Here is a 15,850-nt window from a genome sequence, read left to right as displayed (position 1 = left end):
AAGAAATCCACGTTTACATATATAATTTCTGATTTCTTACAAAGCTTTCTCATGCAGCCAACCATATTTTTCCTACCGTGTATTATTGTTAAAAGTTGTTTATGATGTGCTTCCATTTCCAAAATTAAAGCTCAGTTCTCTTCATAACTAAATCTAATTTCAACTAACACGTTTTTCGTTAATAACCCATTTTACAGATAAAAATGCAAAGACACTGCGTCAAATTGGTTTTTCATAAGGTCCAAGTTTTCCAACGAACATAACGTTTTCCAAATGAGCAATTTTGTCAGAAATTGCATGGCCTATTTTGATAATTATAGACAAGTTGTTGATTTATAATTATTATTCTCTGAGTTATTTCTGATTGAAAAACGGTAATTCACTACGATCCGGTTGAGTTATATATGTCCAAGTTCCCACTGACAATCAACGCCAGATGTCACGCTTAGACCAAGTGATAAAATCTTTACCACAATTATATATAATTCTTAAATATACATTAGTTTTACAAATATAAATATTTCATAACCATCAGGCAAGTATGTTCATTTTTTATTAATGCTCGTCAGACAGTTCTATAAGGAACTTAATGGCACAATGGAATACAATTATGCAAAATATGAAACTTCTTGCATTGAAGACTTATTATATATAACACAAATAAAAATAGAAATGTGAGTTGGCATAATCACATCATCTACTTTTGCTAATTTAAATTTGCTAATTTGAATTTTGCTTTCGAAAAGTTCCAAAAAAATTACCTGATATTGCAATAGAGCTATGACAAAAATTTCGCAAATGTTATTTATCTGTAAAACAATTCTTTTAATGATCTGCTAGTTGCTTGTCGTTCTTGTGAAACAAAGCTCCCTTTGTTAACAATGCAATTATCTGAGATTTTTGACACATCTGTTGTGAGTGGAACCATATCAGCAAAATGTCCGAAAGTTAAAAAAGGTTTTCGTGGTACCAGGTAGAAACAACTTGTTAGGAAAGTCCAATGTCTGAACAACAGTTCCGTCTTATATAAAAGGTAATGCATAATTGCATTTCATAATCAGCTCAGTCAAAGTCTGATTTGCAATTTTTTTGGAACCATGTATTTTTCTCCCCGATTATAGTTGTGGATGTAGGCCCTACTGTACCGGATATAGACGAGGACATGATGTCTTTTTAGATATCAATCATTACATGTGCAAAAAATGATGATAATGCCTAGAAGTTAGGTATATGTCTTACTAAAAAGTAGTAAATGCATTCATGTAAAAATGTGCTCTATTCCAGGATGCGCAACGCATTAGGGATCTTTATAGAAAATAAGAAGCTTTCAAGCTAACTACACAGCTTTAGAGCTTAACTATAGAAAACGCGTTAAACCATTAGTTTCTGTTATTTTTTCACCGACGTACAATTGCACTCGTGAACTGCACTCATGACATTTGTACCTGCATTCTTTTGCACCCACCGACATTTGTCATCATGGACATGCGCGCAGGAACTAGCGTACAAATGTACTTGGGGACAATCTATGTGCGGTTCCAAATTTGTTGGTGAAAATGTATGGGTACAAATGTTGCTGTGTGTAAAAGTATGCAAGTGCAAATGTCCCGGGTGCAGTCTTCGGCTGCAAATGTGCTGTCACCAACCATTATGGTTTCACAGGCGCAAAGTGTTGTGGGTTATATATATATATAATCGTGTTTCGGGTGGAAGTGTACGTTCCGTAGCAGTTTTCATTTAAGCATTCGGGATCGAAGATTTACAACAACTGTATCACTAGCATCATGACTGTAGCAACTTTGAATTATTAGGTAACGAGCCCGCCACATACCTATAACAGGGCAGCTTTAGAGGATTTTTTACCGTTTTGTACTCAATCTTTGATTTGAATTCATTACGAAAAACCGATTTCACTGCAAGAAACAAGGTTTTCGTAAAACTTTTCATTATTTTTCGAAGTAGTCTCATTTTGATACTTTAAATAGTTTCATGTTAGTGCCGCTATGATTTCGAATGATGTTTTAAAGTTGATTATTAGACATGCTTCAATAAGATTTTTATCTGTTGGAATTATTAATGTGAGATTAAACTTCGATGTGGTAACTGTTGACCAATGCATAGTTTGTTCGAAACCTACAATTTCACCTGTTATTTTCAATAGCTGTTCGCTAAATAAACTCAATCACAGAATATAAACCGTTGCCGACGACAATATCGTCAGAAGAAAACATCTGCTTGCATAAGAGACAAACTGTAGACTACTATATTGTATAAAATATAAACAAAATTACTTCTACAATATTTGACAGTTTGAATACAGTATTACTAAAACATGGAACAAAAAGTCAACCCGAATGCTACTACGCAAGATGAAGTTTCCACTCTTAGTGGTGATAGCCAGAAAGCTAAAAATAGTGCTTTGGTTGCAAACGAAGATGCGACTACTTCTGTCAAAAAGGGCAATGTTGAAGTACAAATAATCATAAAAGGTCATGCTAACATTCCCGTCTCCGTGAAAGTCGAAATTGACGTTGGCGTTGATCAAGTTTCGCAGACTGTTGTCAAGTAAGAAAAGATTGTCTCTTCTGCTGACAAGAAAAGTGAAAGTGCTGGGCCTCTAATTCATGAAGACCAATATATAGAGCCGGATGACGAAGTTGAAAATAATGATAAAGAAGAAGACGAAGCAACTGCCAATGATGAAGATCCTGATACTCTTGCTGAAATAAATGAAAATGAGTCTTATGTTGATGAAAAAATTAGGAGTGATGAACACGTAGTAGAAGAATACGAAGTCGCCAGTCAGGATTCGACTAGGGCACTCGTTGTTGACATTGGATCCAAAATGTTTAAAGCTGGATTTTCTGGTGATGAAGAACCATGTGCCGTGTTCCCCACTGTTATTGAGGTACCAGATAACATAAGACAGGTTTGATAAGTATTCGAATGGAGAACTTTGCAGCTTTGTTTTTCCGGGTCGAGTGCCTATTTGGTCAATTGGCACACAAACCCCGCGCCAGGTCTTAGGAGCCGAAAAGCCCAACTTCCTGGTCGCTGACGCCGAATCCTGACGCTGGTTTTGAGCTATTTTTCAGAATTTAAAAAATTATCTTGAATAATATCTCGGAGAAGAATCAGATTATTACAAATATCTATTAAATCACTAAGTGTATTTCATAACGAAAAAGTGGGAATATTCTTGAATAATTTTGTATAAAAAATAAATGTGTAAAAAAAAACATAAGCCAATATGACCTTAATTTTTGTGTTATATTTTTTGTCAGATGACGATAGCAAAAATAGGGAGAAGGCATGGTGAAATCTTTTTTGGTAATGACGCAATGGAAAAGGGCATGGTGACACTAATATATCCCGTAAAACGTGGAATTGTCGAAAATTGGGATGGAATGGAGTTATTGTGGCAACATTTGTTTGAAACCGAGCTTAAAATACCATCTGATAAGTATCCTATCCTGCTTACGCAACCACCACTCAGTTCGTATGAAAACCGTGAAAAAATGGCTAAACTTTTATTCGGAACGTTCAATGTTCCAGCGCTATATACCGTATTTATATATCATTTATTTCTACCGAAGTATTTCTCTGATTGTTGTTTACCTCATCATTTATATTGAATTCTTCAATTTGACGCTGGACTAGTTCAGAAACCTTCAAACTTGTACGCAGGCTATATGTACAAACGATTATGCCCAGAAATTCCCAGTTACCATACGTCCATACTCACAGAAACATAAGTACAATAGTTGTAGGAGACTTTAAGATAATTATCATTATCATCATCATAATTATCGTTAATTTAGTTGTTATGCTATCCCTGCAATGTGGTCGCACTAAAACTAAATGATACTTTTAGAAATGGGGCTGAAAATATGCTCATTTTGCGGAAATAAAAAATTTAGATCGGTGATCTTTTTCACGGGTATTGCCATTGGATCAGGAGATGGCATTCCATTCACTGCGCTAATTTACAATCAACATTCTGTCTTTCCCACGGTAAAGCAATGGCATTTAGCAGGATGCGATTTGACTGAATACTTGTTGAGACTTCTTACCGAAGAACTTGGACCACATGAGTTGGAACGTAAGAATATATACATTTTCATATTAATGTTTTGTTCTGTCACGAGTGCAATGTTTTAGAATGAGGGCATCTCATTTCCTTCCATAATTAGATTAAATTGCAGAATCCATCATCTGCTTTGTTCATTATGATCGTCATCAGTTCAAAAAGTTTTGATTTGTACCTTTTTGAAACACGTTTTTACTTTCAAAACAGTCAAGCACGTTGATGATGTGAAGGAAAATATTTGCTACGTCAGCTCCGATTTTGAAAACGAGATGAACGTTTCTTGGAAGAAAAAAAATCTTACGAAGAGACGCACGTACTTACAAATGGAAATTCTGTGATGCTAACAAAAGAGAGATTCAGATGCCCAGAGGCCTTATTTCAACCAAGCAAGATACAAAATGATTTGATAGGTGGTATTCACGAAATGGCCAGCAAAGCCATTATGGAATGTGATGAAAACGTTCGCAAAGCCATGTACAAAAATATTGTGTTAAGTGGTGGGTCCACGATGTTTCCGGGTTTCATTGAACGCCTGAAGAAAGAGCTATCTGATCTTGCACCAGAATTGACAGAAATTAATATCTGCGCGCCAGATGGAAGAAAAAATTTAGCATGGATTGGAGGCGCAAAGCTTGCCGCCCGGACGGAATTTCATCAAATGTGTGTCACCAAAGAAGCATACCAAGAATACGGCTCCAAAATTGTACATGAGAAATGCCAATATGTGATCATATGCATTTTTGTTCTTTCGAAATTGAACTGACTAATTAGTTCTGCGCTCAATGTGTAACGGTAATTGATCAAGAATTTCGCCATATGATCCAAGTACTCGTTTTCACTGGGCCTTAAATCCAACAACGCCATCTGAAATGTGCTGCAATTATTTCCGATGTAATAAATTCATCTAAATAGATTGTTAGAATCATCTTGACAACTGATTCAACACTGACTAACATTTTTAAATCTTCTCATCGGAAAATGATACCGTCTTAGACAAAATCATTGCGTTTTACAAAATTTAATTTTAGTCCGAGACTACGATATATCTTTACCATGATTTAATTTACTAACATTTCATTGTCTAATAATTCAAAAACAAAATATATCTGTGCAATTTTTGTTATGTTTCGCAATTACAATAAAATTACTGCTTTGTGCTTAGTTTGGATTCTGAGTTGGTGATTTTATGGTATATATATACAGTTATCATGCTACATATAGCAAGACGGAAAACTTGTTCAAAATGTAAATGTCAAAATGTAAATTCTCAATTTTTTTTTTACATAAGCGACTTTCCATGGATTTGTTTTTAGAGTAAATTGTTCAAACCTACGAGTTCCTCCAAGAAAAAAGTAGAAGTGTTGATAGAGGAGACGCAGATTCAAATATAATGTACAATAACGCACTCGGGGCAACCGACGTACTATATCCTTTATGATCAAGTGCAAGTAGATTCTGATTGACATGATATTTGAAAACTTGAAGTCAACACTGTACAGAAAACGGATATATATTTAGAAGGGAATTTTCAGCAGCTGGAAATTACCTTAAAAACTAGTTTTTACTCAAAAAAAATCGAGAATTTTGCGGATGGGGAAGTAATTACGATAAGGAGGCCCGTTTGCAATAATATTGGAAAACACTAATACGACAACAAGGACTGCGGTACGCAAGTAATCACGTTTCGCGCAGCTGTCATTTCGTATGAGATACCTTTCTTTCCTAATCGTGGATTCATATCTTTCCTAACCTCGGATGGAAATTTCTCTTCCTTAGCCGATTCTGCGGCCTATTACTTATCGATTTTAAGATCGGTAAGTATGTTGATAGGTATTTGTCTGCATGTCTGTTTGTTTGTCTGATAGATGAACGCGATATTTCAAGAAGGCGAGGTTGAATCTGCTCCAAATTTTGCATGTGCATTCATCATAACTCGGATCAGAAGCCTATTGATTTTGGATGAATTATGTCGTATAATTAAGGAGGTATCAATTAATTAGTGATGTGACACGCGGTGTCACTATAGTAGAGGCATGAATCGAAACCGCAGTTTCGATCGATAAGTCTTCGGTCTCTGACCGATTTTCTCGTTTTTATTTATTGGCAAGCCCAAACTGGTAAATACTAGGTAGCTTTGTCAATGAGTAAATTTGAAGTTGCGTGAACCAGAGAAATGTCTCATTGCAGTACAACAAACCACTTTGATTCCGCAATTGTCCCGTTTTTTGCATATAGCAAGATTTCGACAAGTTTTAACGTGCAATAAACTGATATCCAGAAATATCAAAGATAATGGAAAGTCTTTGGTCTATGTGTTATAGACCAGACAGCAACATATTTCAATCAAGTCGCCAACGGCACAATGTTTACTTGTTTAGTAATGTCATAAGTACGTAACGGGCCTACTGCACAAAAGCACAAGTTGGCCAGCGATAATTGATATTCTCAAATAAGTTGCTATGTCACAAGACTAAGTGGGTTAGACACATTAGTTATCACATAGGAATAGCCTTCTTTTTTTACCATTCCATGAAATACCGGTAGGTAACTTTTGCGTGCCGAAAATTGGCTTCCTTCTCATGTAAAACGTTTCATACTTGAGCAAATTTGTCGGTACGAGAAATCTCCGTTTGCTGAACTCGACTTTGCTGGACGTGAATATTGATATATACTATTCTCACCCCTATCTATCGATTTTGAAATAGATTATCAAATCCTGCAAACTATGACAGATGGTGCTGACGAACATCACGTCGGTACTGTAAAGGCGTTGATCTAGCAACTAGTTTGCAAACGGAGAGGCGGTCACGCTTGAATGAATGAAAAAGTGCTTTCAGCAAACGTTCGGATGAAGTATCGAGTATTATAGTGATGTAATAATTGGCGCTATCATCGAACTGTGAATATGAAATGATATAGCCTTATTAAATATGCGGGTAATATCTTAAACACCTAAAAAATGGATCATCCAACCTTTATGTTGCCGAGACTTTGCTATTGTAGTAATGAGCATCAGGATGTTTATTCCGACAGTCAGTTTATACTCACAATTTAATCTATTTCTGTGACCACTTATTCCAACTTAAACTTGATGAAACATGAGAAAAAGTAGTCACATACTAAACACAAAGTCCAGAGCGCAGAGACCAATGACAACGATGCGAGCCTTAAACGCCAAAATGAAGAGACTGGCAATCGGCATGCGGAAAAATTCAGTTGTCAGATTATGGGACAGTCAAGTTGTCTCATTCAAATTTATTTGGGATCTTATTTGTTTTGAAGCCCTGTGTGTGTAAAAAAAAATAATATTAGCAAATCATCACTGATATCAATATACCGATATAAAGCTACTGCGCCTATATAGTTGTATAAATATCTCAACGCTAGTATAACTTTTGAAAACGGTGGCAAACGAAAATTTTCTTAAACGCTACCTAGTGGCTATAAATTAATAGTTAATATTTATTTATGGCTACAAGGTAGCGTTTTAGAAAATTTTACAACAATGTAAATTATTATGCATAAGACTCGAAGTCTATTCGAAAAAGATAAAAGTACTAGGCTTCTGGAGTCGTATTACATCTTCAAGCAATGGCAATCAGATATAAATTGGATCATTGCGGATAAATTGGTTTTTCTCTCAACAAAAATTGGCTTAACATCCAGATTAATAACGACAACAAAAAATGTTCAGCAAGACAATTCTTGTTGACATTTCGTGTTCAATAACATACTGAAACGGACCGTTGCCAATTTTAAAAGTTGTTAATTGTCAAAGTGAATTGAATTGATTAAATAACCACAAAAATTGCGCTTAAATCATGCAGATCATAGAGTAGTTTTGATAAATATCTAGATGAAACACTAATCTGGTTTCGCCGATGTATTGTACAAATTTTATACAGCAGATTTGCGGTATAGGGCGAAGGTTTCATCTAACACAAGGATATTGAAGAAAAATCGACACTGAATCTGTATCAACTAAGTTTTAGCTATAATTTTTACTATTTGCAAGCCCTTCGGTTGTGTCAGTTCAAAGTTCGGACTGCGACTCTGTAGAGTTTAAAAATGCAACTCCAATTACGTTCCAATTTCAAATTCTAGACTGGACTGCTGTTGTGTATCTTTTGAAATAGACCATATAATAAACTTACTTGTTATATATATTGTGATTTGCAACATGTAACACTGTGCACAGTAAAACAACTTTTTGTGGCATAATATTTTACGCTTAAAAATAAATAATAATACTGAAAGATTGTGTATATTGCTTTGACAGTTTTCCGTAAATTTTTTTTATTTATCAGCTTTTAATTGGAGCAACACATTCCGAAGCTCTATATGTCGATTGTCGTTTTGTAGGCAATTCTTACTTAAATCGATGGGTTTAGGATCTATTACACCTGTAAACGGTTACAAAATGCCATTCCCACATAAATATTTAAAACTAGATCCGCTGCTGTTTGATGACGAAATAAATTAATATAGATGGATTATGTCGGACAGGAAATGCCTGGATGTCTCCACGAACGTAAACATTAAAGCGAGAATAATCTTATCTTGCAACTGTTTTAAATTTCTTTTTCGTATAATGCAGCTGTAAATACCTGAGTAGTGATGCAAAGAATGGTCCTGTAAATACACTAATCTGTTAGCCTGTGCATGCAAAGCAAATTAGCAAATTCCTAATTGAACTCCTATATCTTATGCGTTATCACAATTATTGTAAATTTAAAAATAAACCTTAACACATGGAAACTATTTTTTAAAATTTTGGATTGCAAGAGGTCTCAATATAGCTTGTATACCGAGGGCCTTTCACTTTTTGATGATTTTTATCAGGGAATTTAGTAAAGCGTATCTCAATATTTCTGAAGTATTTTTGTTTTCAATATTATGTGAAATTATGATCCTTTGATCCGAAAAGTCTGTTTTTGCAATACATATTCTAGGATACTTTAACGACATCTATTTAAAATATGCCGCCATGTTATACGATCATCTATATTCCAATATTTGTTACTTGATTGTTACGATTGTGTTTGAACAATGAGAAACTTCAAAAATAAAAACAGTAAATAAAAGAAGAGAGATATTATTTGAAACGATAAAAGCAAAGATTTTCTCAAAGGTTACAGTTCTCGTTTTTCACCTGTGTTAAAATTGCCCGTTTAAAATGTGGATTATTCTCTTTCGATTTCTGTAACGTAATACTGGTAATTCCGCGCCCTCGGGGTATTTCGAGTATTGGTTTTCCTTCTCAATAATTATCATATATCCGATTTCAATCAAACAATTGAACTGGATTTGGACTGTTCCATTTTTTTATTCTCGAAAGTTCCACTTACTTACCGGTACTTGTGATCGTGAATTTATTTCACATCAAAATGCAAATCCAATTTTTGCTTTTTACGAAAAGGATCGAATATCATAAGGGTTTTTATTGCCAGAGCCCATAAATGCTATGAGGTATGGATCCTTGATAACCTAAATAGAATTTCACAGGAATGCTAGAATATACTATTATTGTATCCCAAACAATTAGATAGTATTCCAAACGCGCAATCTATTAATTGAGGCTTTGAACAGAACTTTTATCGCTTCGTCTCCGACAACGGTTCGGTGCGGGAGTTAGCCCAGTATTAAAATAAATAAAAAATGTTGTTTTTGATACGTTTTTATAGCAGTACAAATAATTTTACCCTTTATCCTTGGATTTGCAAAAGGGTTGCTATTCTGTTATATTAAACGGAAGTATTTTCTTTGTTTCGTACATAATAAGCGCCTACCTTGGCGACGAAAATTTACGGGTCACAGAAAATCCTCAACTGACGCATTTTTAGTAAACTTTTGTCTACAATAATAACTATTTTCTGCTGGAAAAATAATATATTGATGTTCGATATAGAATTTCAAGTCGATATACTTTTTTCAGTGTTCATTCATTTTAGCGGTTTTACTTTTTAATATAAATTTTGTTGTTAAGTAAAATGGACATGGTATTTTATTTCCCTAGTAAAATAATTATTAGAGAAACCGCTTCTTACTAATATGTAATTCGTTAGCACCTTACATACGGATGAAGCGCTTGAGTTGGGGGTTATCAGGACGACGTCATTGACTTTTTATCACTAATATTCACGCGGTCGGTGATTTAAAACATAATATATCTAAAAGAGTGTTTTGAATTTTCTATATTTATTAAAATGTGCAAATGCTCGTTCCAATAATTGACCTGAATGCAAGTAAAATTCATTTAATGACTATCATTTTATCTGAAAACAATAAAGGCTACATTTAGAAAATACTTGAAATAAAAACAAGAAATTCAAGCATTTGTATTGTGGAGCAAGAAATTGAATTGTTTTGTTTGAATTTCAGTATTGAAATTGATATCATAGAAAATTTGGCTCCGATATTTACCGTTGTTGGAAAATATTTCGATAAACCTTAATCACAAAGATACATGAATAGTTATTATAAAAAATCGGTCAATTACCACAAATTTACTATAGTCCTAACTCCTAACAACCCAACAGAACTTCGTTCTTATAAACTAAACAACATGTCACCGGCAGTTTTATTTTTGAATCATGCAAAACGCATAGACCATATTCATGTATAGATAGTCTCATTTCTTTCTCGAACGGGGAACAAACTATTTTTTTCAAATTAAAAATCAAACATTTACTGCTTTTTAATTCCAACTAGTTATTCTGTTGGATGTATTTTGGAAATCAACTACCGAATGTTGTAGTTCGCTAACAGTTCCATTGTTGGGTTGCATGACAATATTGGAATTTGTTTGAAAATCTGTTCCAACGTTCGGTTTATAATGATTTGTTTTCGAATTTCGATAATCAGAAAAACCGTTCCATCCCATACTCGTTGGAGATTGTATGTGTTGAATGGAGTTTGTGGTCTCTTCTTGAATGTTTCGTCGACTATCTGGTATAGTGTGCGACCGAGGATAATCAGAGGCGCTTGTATAGCTTCTCAATTGACGCAAACCAGCCGAAGCTTGGTGCGATATCTCCCAATGGCGTGGATTCTGCATTTCGTGTATATTCGACTGATAGTCGTATCCGGAATACCCGGTGATATCGCTGTAGGATGTGATGGGCAACGAAAACTCTTGTCCCGACAATGTCGACGATCTTGCCTGTGGAAATCCTAAACGTGAAGTCAACAGCATACTACTTGGAGATCCATGTTGGTTGTGCAACATTTGCTGCTTCAACATTTTCTTACATTTCGATCTCCGATTTTGGAACCAAATTTTTACCTGAAATTCAGAAAATTATTCAATATTTAAATTGAATTTATTGTAATGATCTTAATAATTTTATATGGCGTATACAAGCGAGTACAAGTCGTTGTTGAAACAATTATAATGAAAAAGGCGGTAAAGCAAAGCAAACTAATTTTTGAACCAGAAAAATTCTTTTTTATTCCCGAAAATTCTACTATAAAATTAGGCAAAACTGCTCAATATGATGACATAAACAAAGTAAATGTTGTTAGAAAATTGAGAAATAAATTTTACAATTGACATTTTGAAGACAGTCGCGTGATTCAACAATTGGAGAACCTAAAATGTCACAAAAATGATGATATGAATAGACCTGAGTTGAATTATTCAATATATTTTATATATATTTTACATTGATTGATAAGAGCTAATAGTAAAATGCAAGAATAAATAGTCAATGAGTATTATACGTGCCGTCAAATCGTTAGCATTGACGTAAGCTACATACACCAACACTCGTAACAAGTACCGGTAAATGATCTAACATAAATAAATTATGGGTTAGTTGTTACAAATAGCCTCATCTAAGTAATTCAGTAGCTAAATCAATCGTTTATTTTTTAACCCTTATGACCATCCACATGTGATAATAAATTTCAAACGACAAATAAGACTCACACAATATTTCATGAACATTGCTTTCTGAATACCTGAACGGATTTATAGCAAACTGCATTTTTATTCAAATATTGGCGGGGTCAAAAACAATTTTATATAGCCACGGGGTGTTGTGTACATTTACCTCTTATGTAGACAGACTTTTGAATTGGCTCATACCGCGAGATAAATATCCTAATTTCTCCTTTCAATTGCGTAATCGGTATAGCAGGCGAATAAATTGGAGTAATTTAGTAGTAATTTGAACGACAATGCAAAACCGTTGGACGAAATTTCGCGTAGTTTGATCACAAATTACCCATAACATTCACCCATTTAGCCATTCGATTCCTACTCTATAAATACGACAAGCGCAACAGAAAAATTTACTAAATGATCATAGCGAGACTAGACTTAGGTATGTTAAAAGGTGGTTTTCTGTCTGTGCACTTCATCAGAACGGGATACTGATATGCCCAATTCTGTGCATCTTGTTTATCAGATAAATAGCACCAAGATTTATACCCCAGATTGAGTGATAAAGAATGGATTAAATCATACCCATCCTGTAGTTAGCACCCTCATCGGAAAGGGATTTTTTGTCGGTTAAGAAAGGGGGCGGAAGGTAATATCTGATAAAGAAGTTAGCATTTGTTTGTTTGGCGTAAGTTCGAGTACCAAGATCAGTCCTTACATCAGAGTTTTTTTGGTTAATAATAGTGATATATATTTCCAAAAATCGGATGACATACTGTGATAAGCGCTACTTTAATATCGGATATTTTTAATAGCCGTGTATAATCGTATTTATTATATAAAAAAGAACATGGTGTTATATCTTTGATTCAAAAAATGATAAACTTTGAATAAATGTTATCACATGATTGCTGCGGGGTATTTTTGTTTTGTATTATTCAATTGGCAAAATGGCGTTAGCGAATTTCGAATTCTTTCTGCACATTTAGGTCGCTGGGGTTACAATTTCCACGGAATTTTCTTGTTTGTATCTCATGATAATCGAGTGTCCCGTTTAAGACAAAATTTGATATCTTCCTGATTAATAATTTACGTCTTGTCATTTGCGTCTCATTAGAAGAAAATTGCTCTTAAATTTATTCTAAACAATGACAAATAGACTGCAATGCATCAAGTTCATGAATTTGTTATTAAACCGGAAAGAGCAATTTTTATGAAGGTATATTTAGGAATGGTAGTTAACATTTTACTGGACGTTATAGTGAAGCGCAATTTTCTTTATTTTTGCAAACATTTTAAAAAAATTACGTATTACAAGAACAATTTGTTAAAATACGAAGTTTTGGCATAGGCAATGTACGTTTTTGTCATTTTATGAATCGTGATTAAATTAATTTGTTGTTGTTGTTTTTCTTTGTTAACATGAACACTACAATGAATTTGAATTACACAAAACGGATTTACTGTTGCATGTTATAAAGCTAACTTCAATAATGTACTGAACTGAATAATGTTTAGAACTGAACTATTTGAACTGAACTTAAAATTATTCTTGCCATTTCCCACCGACTACACCCGGGTGGTACATTTAATAACGAAAAATTCTTCTACGCGACAGTAAACACGTAACAATATTTACTCGAATTTATGAGATTTCAGTTTATATATATATAGATTACATTTTTTGATAACATTTGAAAAGTGTAACGAATAATCTTACTTGAGTTTGTGTAACACCCAGGGAAGCCGCAAGTTCGGCACGTTCCGGCAATGCTAAATACTGCGTTCTCTGAAATCTGTGCATGAGCTGTTGAAGTTGAAAACTAGTGTAAATGGTTCTTGGTTTTCTGCATTTCTTATTTTTCTTTATATTTTCTCTGTTGTTTGAGGAATTTGATGGCGGAATATCTGAAGACTGTGCGTCATCATCACTCGACAATGGCGACGCTTCCCCATGCGTTATGCCGCCATTTTGATGGGACGAAAAGGAATCGGTCTCGAAGACACTTTCATCATTTTCGCTTGCGCTTCCGGAATGGGTGTTTCCTTGTAGAGGGTTCACGTCAACCGCTGGCACACTGTTGTTTGAATATGGCATTTCGTCAAATTTCTGTGGAGATGAATTTGCATTCTTCACATCAGTCGAAAGTGTTTCTTTTCTATGTATGCCTGAACAACATAAATATAACATTGTTTTATTTGTTCGATTTTCAAAAATTATTGAGGTTCACAAAACATGTATAGAACTATAATTCATCATAATGTATTGCACATTTAAAAACACACTATAAAAATTCGATTAGTTATAATACCGTATGAACAAAGTTTTGACAAATATATTGCTTAATCAACAATGCTCCCAATCACAGTGCGCTTTTAACGTATGTTGACAATAAGATTTATGGTGACAAGATCCCAATAAAGCTGAAACCTCAATAATAAATCCCAGAATATGTATCGCTTGAACGCACATTTTTGTTTGAATGACTGAAGGAAAGGATACAAAATCTATTTCAACATTGACATAATGCGCTCAATTGGCAAATTCACAAAAACTTTCTGGATCCGGAATCGACGCCATGACATGTCATTTTGAAACCTTTTATTTGCACTAACGCCTTAAATAATTATCAGTTACGCAAATCTGTCGTGTGGAATAATTCTAGTGGGGGCGACCACCAGCGCGCATATAATTAAATGCTGCCTGCCGAGACGAACACGCAACGTCTATTCAGTTGTCATTTGTTCATATTCAAGGTAGTCACCCAAAACCTTTTGCAATATCTAGATATTATATTTAAATAAATATGCCTTTGTCCATATTTTCTAAGTTCATAGAATAAATACATAACAAATTTTTTATTTTACAGTGATACAATCTTTTAGTTTTCTCTCTATCGATATAAGCCAATATTTGTATAGCTATTTTTTTACGTGTAAAATTCGGAGATTTTTTGTATAAATATATATATATATATATAATTATTTTGAATTACATAAAAAAGATCAAAGCCACATAATTGAGGGTTTAAATTTAGCATATTTATATATATACACTAATTTCAAAACAAAAAATCTTAAACCTACCGTTTATTCGATCGAAACTTGAAGATTGTCTCCCAAAATCAGAGAGGTTTTGTTCAGATGTCAATGTCGAAGATTCTTTTAATGAAATACCGTTAGCATGTATGCTTGCTGTATTCAAAGTCAAATGTGAATTTGATCGCTCTGTTTTGTCGAAATACAAAGGGACTGTATCTTCTTCTTTTGCTTTCCAGAATGACGGCATTTGCCAAATTCCATGCGGATCCGTTGGATTTTCATGGCCATTGTATGGTCCGCATCCATTTGAATAGTTTAAAATGTATCTCGGATCAGGTTGATAAACTCGGTTACTTGGCTCTGTATAATTTTCGTTGTTATAATTTGAAATCATGGATCTGTAAGGAGAAAAATTTTCTCGATATGATTCTTCTCCTTTCGCTTGTCGATTTTCGTCGAAGGTGTCGCGTACATTTGTTTCGATTATGCCGTTTTTATTGTGGTTAATTTTCGAGTTCTGAAATGTTTCGTCAGGCACAGTTGGGACCTCATAATTCATCGTTGACAATTCTAGCTTTGAATCAAACTTATTTGAATTTGAACACCTTTCTTCCACTCCTATAATACCCGCGTCCCAATACCTTACCTCTGATTCGTTTGCGGTCATCTCTCTACAACACTCGTTTCAAAAGAACATTAAAGTATATCAGACTAACAGTATATTAAACTCATTTACTAAAAACAAAATGAAAGTTCTTAATTTGAAAGAGTTATTTATTAAATTTATATAGTAAATTAAACGCGAAAGCAATGAGGGATCCAATTTTTTCATT

At 34.1% G+C, this 15,850-nt stretch overlaps 1 protein-coding gene across 2 annotated transcripts; it reads right to left on the bottom strand.

The window, feature by feature from the left end:
- Window positions 1–10,276: 10,276 nt before the first annotated feature.
- On the bottom strand, window positions 10,277–15,850 carry LOC120343218 (uncharacterized). 2 transcript variants are annotated; one of them, XM_039412351.2, is made up of 4 exons: window positions 15,664–15,750; window positions 15,063–15,415; window positions 13,696–14,144; window positions 10,277–11,375 (listed from the first exon to the last, which is right to left on the bottom strand). In XM_039412351.2, the coding sequence occupies exons 2-4, from the start codon at window positions 15,409–15,411 to the stop codon at window positions 10,788–10,790; spliced, it is 1,386 nt and encodes a 461-aa protein (XP_039268285.2). In that variant the 5' UTR covers window positions 15,412–15,415; window positions 15,664–15,750; the 3' UTR covers window positions 10,277–10,787. The 2 variants fall into 2 exon arrangements, with proteins under 2 accessions (XP_039268285.2, XP_039268284.2); XM_039412350.2 differs by having other exon boundaries at window positions 15,063–15,850.

Source organism: Styela clava, chromosome 3 (assembly GCF_964204865.1).
Source record: "Styela clava chromosome 3, kaStyClav1.hap1.2, whole genome shotgun sequence".
Taxonomy (NCBI): domain Eukaryota; kingdom Metazoa; phylum Chordata; class Ascidiacea; order Stolidobranchia; family Styelidae; genus Styela; species Styela clava.
Note: the sequence above shows the minus strand (reverse complement) of the source record. Positions and strands in the feature narration are given on the sequence as shown.

What these genes read in the sequence shown, in the direction of transcription:
- LOC120343218 (XM_039412350.2), bottom strand. Translation starts at nt 15,684, where the DNA reads ATGACCGCAAACGAATCAGAGGTAAGGTATTGGGACGCGGGTATTATA. An exon ending in AAGTTTCGATCGAATAAACG is followed by an intron (nt 14,145 to 15,062) that starts GTAGGTTTAAGA and finishes TATGTTGTTCAG; the next exon opens with GCATACATAGAAAAGAAACA. An exon ending in TGGGTGTTACACAAACTCAA is followed by an intron (nt 11,376 to 13,695) that starts GTAAGATTATTC and finishes TCTGAATTTCAG; the next exon opens with GTAAAAATTTGGTTCCAAAA.